Source organism: Panthera uncia, chromosome E1 (genome assembly GCF_023721935.1).
Source record: "Panthera uncia isolate 11264 chromosome E1, Puncia_PCG_1.0, whole genome shotgun sequence".
NCBI lineage: Eukaryota > Metazoa > Chordata > Mammalia > Carnivora > Felidae > Panthera > Panthera uncia.
Genome location: NC_064814.1, coordinates 9,778,906 through 9,786,745, shown reverse-complemented (window position 1 = coordinate 9,786,745; position 7,840 = coordinate 9,778,906). Strand labels below are relative to the sequence as shown.

The 7,840-nt window shown below is 36.7% G+C and overlaps 1 protein-coding gene across 10 annotated transcripts in view; it reads right to left on the bottom strand.

Moving 5' to 3' along the window:
- The window catches only part of CDK12 (cyclin dependent kinase 12), a 78,469-nt gene that overhangs the window by 68,475 nt on the left and 2,154 nt on the right, over window positions 1–7,840 (bottom strand). For 9 of the 10 annotated variants that reach the window (XR_007459105.1, XR_007459104.1, XR_007459103.1 and 6 more), the window contains exon 2: window positions 2,749–3,636. Coding sequence is in view for 7 of the 10 variants with exons in the window: in XM_049635937.1 (XP_049491894.1) it covers window positions 2,749–3,636 (888 nt within the window). In the remaining 3 variants the exon portion in view is untranslated. The remainder of the gene's footprint in view (window positions 1–2,748; window positions 3,637–7,840) is intronic. The other variant, XM_049635932.1, reaches the window with a different exon arrangement.

Below are 7,840 nucleotides of genomic sequence, written 5' to 3'. Positions count from 1 at the left end.
GAGGGAGAGGGAGAGGGAGAGAGAGAGAGAGAATCCCAAGCAGTCTCCACACTGTTAGCGCGGAGCCCCACAGGGGCCTGAACCCACCAACCGTGAGATCACGACCTGAGCCAAAGTCAGACGCTTAAATGACTGAGCCACCCAAGCACCCCAGAAACACATTCTTAAAGATAACTACACATACTCCAATAAGCTCTGGATGGTCTTACTTTACCTTTCATCCCCAATCTGAAAGATAGAAATCCTTATGTGTCTCCTATAAAAATTACTCCACCTACGGTAATCTGCACTCTACACTGATACATGGCAGGGGAGTTCAATAATCACTTGGTTAGCCAAATAAACATTTCAAAATGAAGATTCTCAGCCACACCAATTCTGTTCTAGCCACAATGTAAACTAATATCTAAACACGGTTCTTGTAGGTAGATCATGGCCTAAAGTCCCATCGGAGAATGCTCAACTATCACCTTTTCCAACAAAAACCATAAAAACACATAGTTTGTATCTACAAGAAGTATATTATGTACCTAAACAGACTTCCTTTACAACATTTCAGGTTTTAGTCTTCTCCTTTGTTCTCAGGATACAGAGAATTCATAATTATTAATATTAGAAAGACCATGTAGAATTTCTCTTTAAAATCAGATTTACCACTATGAATAGTAATAGAACTATTCTTTTAAATTTTTTAATTGCATTTGTACCATCTTATAAGGCACAGAGCATAGTCTGAAAAAATACAGATGTAAAGGGCTGAAATATATCATCATTTAAATTATTAATGTCACTTGGAAAATAATGAAGGCTTGGGAATTAGTCTGGGATGCAAGACCAGTAGCACTTACTTTTATGCTTACAATGAAGTTTGTTGCAATAAATGAAACTCATATCCTAGAGAACAAGAGGGTAGGATCTCCTTTGAAAAAACCAGTAACAGACTGCCATGGCATATGTCACTGCTAATCATATGTGTTTGGTGGTACTTGCCTAGCTAGTCTTGCCAAGATAAAGGAATAAATATATTTCCTAATGCTTTCCATAAAATCAGATTCATGTTTCATAATCATTTCACTTCTCAATATTCAGAGAATTCATTAAAATTAGAGCTCTTCCAGGGTGCCGAGTGGCCAGTTGGTTGAGCATCTGAGACTCTTCATTTCTGTTCATGTCATGCTATCACAGTTCATGGGATCGAGCCCCACATGGGGCTCTGCACTGACAGTGTGGAGTCTGTTTGGGATTCCCTCCCTCTCTCTCTCTGCTCTTTACCCCCTCAAAAAAATAAATACAATAAACTTAAAAACAAGCTAAAAAAAATTGGAGCTCTTCCCATCATCCCATTGTGAGTTTATATTCTAATTAGTTAAAAATTCTATGTATTGTTTTTTGCTTCTAAGATAATTTTTTTTTTAATTTTTTAAATGTTTTATTTATTTTTTTGAGAGAAAAAGAGAGAGACAGAGCATGAGCAAGGGAGGGGCAGAGAGAGAGGGAGACACAGAATCCAAAGCAGGGTCCAGACTCCAAGCTGCCAGCACAGAGCCCAGCACAGAGCTCAAACTCATGATCCATGAGATCATGACCTGAGTCAAAGTCGGATACCTAACTGACGGAACCACCCAGGTGCCCCTATATACATACACATACATATACGCGTATATATGTATGTATGCATGTATATATGTATGTATGTATGTGTGTGTGTGTGTGTGTATATATATATATATATATATATTTTTTTTTTTTTTTTTTTAAAGCAGTGCTTTTCAAGATAAACCTAGTTTATTTTTCTTCTGGATTAGGAGGAAAAGCTCCAGCTATAAAAGACATTTTGGGGGATCATTAAGGATATTTAATATATTATTGGTATTGTATTAGTAAATCAGTGAGAAGTTTTAGGGTGATAAAGGTATTGTGATTCTTTAGGAAAATGTTTCTAGTGTCAGGAGAGATATACTAAAGTATTCAGAAGTAAAGTGTCTATCTAAAGCAAATGTGGCAGAAAGTTAATAACTGGTGAATCCTAGTGAAGAGTATACAAGAGTTCATTGTGTTATTCTTTCAATTTTTCTATAACTATTAGAATTTTCAACATAGGGTCACCTGGCTGGCTCAGTTGGTGGAGCATGCAACTCTTGATCTAAGGGTTGTGAGCTCAAGCCCCACACTGGGTTTAGAGATTACTTAAAAAATATTTTTTTAAATCTAAAAGAAAAAGAAAAATTTTTTCAACATAAAAATTTATGGAGGGGTGCCTGGGTGGCTCAGTCAGTTAAGTGGCCAATTTCAGCTCAAGTCATTATCTCACGGTTCATGAGTTCGAGCCCTGAGTCAGGCTCTGTGCTGACAGCTCAGGGCCTGGAGCCTGCTTTGGATTCTGTGTCTCCCTCTCTCTCTGCCCCTCCCCTCCTCCCACTCTCTCTGTCTCTCAAAAATAAATAAACATTAAAAAAAAATAGGGAGAAAAACGCTGATTTTCAAAAATCTGAACCAAAAATAACCCTTATCAAATAAACTTACAAATAAAAAGGGTTACTAGGGCCTCAAATTGTAATTTTCTCCTCCTAACTAATAATGTTATAAATACGAACTTTTCCACTGAAAACCAACATCAAAGGCATTTCCTACACATAAAAAGCATTCTAAACAGCCATGTAATAGAGCAGTTTTGACAGTTTGAGAAGAGAGAATGCATTACACTTAGATTGAGAAGGTAAAATTTTCCCAGTTAACTATGGGACTTACCTATCCATGTCATCGTCTCCAGGTAATAAGGGTGGGAGGGGCAGAGGAGGCAACGTTGAAGTTTTTAAGTGTGGAATAGCAGCTGTTACAGACACTTGAGTCTTCACAGAAACCTGTACAGGGGGCTGAGAATTTGCCTGAGAGGACAGAGTAGATGTCCTTGGGTGAGTAGAAGGGGGCAGAGTTGAAGTACTAGAAGCAAGAACCTGACTAAATGCTGGTTGGGGAGGAGGCAGAGGTGGTTGCTGTGGAATAGCTGGTAGTGGAGGCAAAGGTGGCAAAGGGGGTGTTTGAGGTGGAGGGGTAGTAGTTGGTAAAGGAGGTGGAGGAGAAGTAACTGTGGGGAGAGGCGGATGGGTCTCCTTTTCTGATACCTCTGTCTCTTTTGGAGTAACAATCTCCTCTTTCAATGCTACGGGTTTAGAGTCTCTTGATCCCTGTGCTTTCAAATCTTTAAGAATAGGATGCTTCTCAGAGTTCTCATCCAACTTTACTTTCCCTGTATCTAAAGAATTTTTGACTTCTGTATTGAGATGTGGTACATTCACCAGTTCAGTATCTGGGGCAGATTTTTCCAATTTTACACCTCTGGGTAACTTTTTAGACTCCAAGCCTGAATCCTTAGCCTCTACTAAACTGTTCTCTTTTCTAGGCAAAAACACAGGTGAACCCTTGGACTCCTTTCCATCCATTTTTGCTGCAGCAGCAGCTGCTGCTCTTTCCTTCTTTTTCCTACTGAGTTCAGCTCCCAAGCTGGAGTTCAATGGAAGCCTGACAGGTGAGATGCTGGAATGTCGACTACGTGACCCCGATCTCTTCTTTTTACTATGAGAAGATGAGTGTCTTGAATATGCGGGACTTCTACTTCTAGACTTCATGGATTTCCTACTGGAAAAAGAAAAAGGCAATTTAAGATGGACAGCCTACAACAATATGGAGGAAATACATCCGTTAAACTATGGAGCAATGTAGGGACATCCACTTTCAAATGCCCTCTTCTTTGTAAAGAGAGCTTTCATACTATTTTTACTTTCTAATCTTATACTCTAATACTGCTCACTAAAAAACAAACAAACAAACAAAAAACAACTATGGAGCACTGTAAAGAACCCACTTGAGTAATTTATCAATCTTAAAAATAAATTAGGTACCATCAAATAATAATATACCAATATTGGTTTATTAATGGGTTCATTAACTGTAACAAATGTAAAATACTAATGTAAAATGTTAATAATAAGGGAAACTGGGTGCAAGGACATATAAGAATTCTTGGTACTGGGGCCCCTGGGTGGCTCAGTCAATTAGGCAGCCGACTCTTGATTTTATTTCAGGTCATGATCTCATGGTTTATGGATTTGAACCCCACACTGGGCTCTGCACTAACTGACAGTGTGGAGCCTGCTTGGGATTCTCCCTCTCTTTCTACCCCTCCCACACACGCTCTCAAAATAAATAAATAAACTTAAAAAAAAAATTCTTTATACTGTATTCACAATATTTTTTGTAAATCTAAAATTTGTCTAAAATATAAACTTTATTTAAAAAATAGATTACAAGGAACTAAAACCTGCATGACAACATATTTCAATCACATAACATTAAAATTATCTATTACTTATCCAACTGAAGAAAGACGAATGAATATTTTTTTCTCCATGCTGGAAAACACCCATAATCACAATGATTATTTTTAGAATTTGGGTTTAAATCTCTGATAAAGCAAAAACATGATTTAAAACAATTATACTTTTTTTATTTTGTTTTGAGAGAGTGCAAGCAGGGCAGGGGCAGAGACAGGGGGAGAGATGATCCCAAGAGGGCTCTGCGATGATAGCTGCAAGCCGGATGTGGGGCTGGAACTCATGAACCAGGAGATCATGACCTGAGCTGAAGTCAGATGCTGAACCCACTGAGCCATCCAGGTGCCCTCCCAAAAAAGTTATACTTTATACTAAAGGTGGGTTATACCAATCAGGATGTCAGAAGTAACTAGCATGCTTCACCAAAAGCTAATTGTTTCAACTAGAGAGCTAGTTAATTGACAGATCCCAGAAAAAGATTTTGTTCCCCAGTTGATAATTAAGCTGTACCTATACTAAACGAACCCTAAGATACAAGAGTTGTTAGGATTTACAAAATAGATAAGTTGAAAAAATTGTCTTACCAAATAATTAGAAGTTCTCAGAACTATGATGACTTTTGGTACTTTCATATATAAGATGATTTCCAATCAACTTTGTAGGAACTCAAAAAGCAAAGTACTGTTGCATGTTCAACTTATTTTCTTCATTATTAAGAATCTGGGAATCTATGAGGCAGATTATTCTAAATTGAAACTCAACCCTCATTAATTCGTTTTGCCTTTTAATAAAGCCTAATGTGCTCAGGCCTCAATGTGAGGTGAAAAAAAGCACTAAAAATGTTATTGGACAAAATATAATTTGCCCAGTAGTCTAAGATAAACTGTACCCATTCCAGATCTTCAATATCTCCCTGTATCTTTGACCGCTGATAACACTAACATTAGTCAAATGTTTCGAAATAAATAGCATGTATGTGTAGGGGAAACAACTTGCATGATATCAGCCACGATTTTCTTATACCTACACTGCTTTTTGGAAGTTTGCTCCTAATAGTCATTATTGGAATCAAAGTATTCAAAACAGCAACAACAGCATATATATAAACATGAGGATACAAAATACTGAAAGTGGTTCTCTCAGTATCCACTTACTCTTAAGAAAATTAATACTTTTCTTGTAAATAACTGGCTGAAACCAGAGGCTTTTCTCTGACTGAATTAGAGCTGGAATAAAACTACCATCTCTGTTATGCCAGGGTAAACTTCTAAAAGCCCAAACAGTAATTAATGTCAGAGACCATGCTCTAAAAACTATTGTTTCTTTAATCTTTTCACCATTACTAAATCTTCCTAAGGAACTCTGCTACAAACCCTTCAACTTCTGAACAGAAGCCTACTGTTAAGAGAACATTCTGATGGCCATATACTTACAGCATTTTTAGTGATACAAATGCTATATTTGAGGTTGAGATCCACTCTACAAGAAAAAAAGTGGGGACGGGGCGCACTGCCTGGGTGTCTCAGTCTGTTTGGCAGCGACTTCAGCTCAGGTCATGATCTCACAGTTTGTGAGTTTGAGTCCAGCATCGGGCTCTGTGCTGACAGCTCAGAGCCTGGAGCCTGCTTCAGATTCTGTGTCTCCCTCTCTTTCTGACCCTCCCCCACTCACACTGTTTATGTCTCTCTCAAAAATAAACAAACACTTAAAAAAAAAAATTAAAAAAAGAAAAAGAGCAGGGGATGGGGTGGGGAGAGGAGACAAGCAATAAAGGTAAATGCAGGCAACAATAAAAACTGTTCTCACAAACAAACGTATTTTCCTCCTGAATTGAGTTAGGTTCTACCCATCCAAAATGAAATTGCTAGTATTAATCGCTACTAATTTAGAGAATTCAAAGACTTTGCATTTCTGGCAAAGCACTTCCAGTCTTTTAAAATGATTTTGCTTGTTTAATTTTGACTGTGTCTCCCAAGAAAAAAAACACAGAGAATATCACAGAAGGGAACTGTATGTTCTACTCTGACTCTAAGAAATTTTTGTATTTTATTTGCTCTCTGGAATTGCATCAAGTGTGGGAAAAATATGCAGTGCACACAAACATATAATGTTCTCTATAACCCAACTAACAATATACATGTGTCTCTAAAATTATGTAATGTTTATACTTCTGTCCTATGCTATCATATTGTGTGTCTAATTCTTTCCTGATTTATTTTTTACCATTACTACACTAGTTTCAATTAACTGAGTAGAGGAAGAGAGAACTTGAGATATGAATCCAAAAGGAATCATTGCAAAGCAAGCTCTTTCTGAAACTTGTTTTAGTGTTTTAGGCTTAAGTGCACTTCCATATTAACAAAACTCACGACAATAGAAATTCTCAAAACAGCCTTAATGAAACTACGCCCTCAAGAAAACAAGTATTCTGAGAATATTTCTTAGGTTTCCTTAAAGAACTAAGCAACTTTATAAACGGTATATTTAAGACTTATGCATTTCACTGTACATAAATTTTACTCTCACCCCTTCAAAAAAAAAGTGAACTCTAATGCTATCTACAACACACTAAAATGCTTATAGTGAAGTATACTGATGTCTGCAACTTTGAGATGAATCAAAACAAAAAATGGATTGATGGAAAAATGGATAATTACAATAAAACATATAGCATATATCAATTGTAGAATCTAGACAGTACATATATGGGTCCTTACTGTAATTCTTTCAACTTTTCTGTGTTTGAAAAATTGTGATAAAATGACGGGGAGGGGGACTAAGGAACTTCAGACCCTGACAGCCTGAATTCTGCAGCTTGATCAATTCAAACTAGTTTATGAATAATTGTAACTTTAAGTCAGTAAAAATTACTCATATTGACATATAAAAGACACGCACGGATTTTTAAAAATTAGCATAATTTCTCCACTAGCATTCAACAATATTTCCTCACTCATAGAATTTACTGACTTGCTCCAGGTACCAAGCACTGAGCTATGCAGTTCACATTTACTAGCTAATTTAATCCTCACAATTACTCTAGAAATAAGATAGTTATTATTCCCACTTTACACATAAAGAAACACAGGCAGGGAGAAACTAAATTATTTGCCAAAGTTCACAAAGCAAAATTAGGATACCACTCAAGTATAACTTCATAGCCCATGTTCTTTTGTGGACAAAAGTGAGTCCACAAAAGGGAGACACATCTTATCATCTAGGAATAAGAACACAGTTTTCAATAGTAATTCATTTCAACAATTAAATTTCAAACCAACATGCCTTTCTTGCTAACCTATCATGATGAAGGCACTAATACCACTTGTTTAGATAAAGATTTTGAAAATTGCCAGTGGTCACAGGGTAGGTCAATGGTGATGCTGATAATCAAATCATCCTTGGAACCAATTTCTGCTAGGCTATATACCAACAAAAGGAAAAAGGACTAAACAGCTTAATTTCCACTAGAAACATCAGTTAAAAGACAGGAATTATCAAAACATCATCAA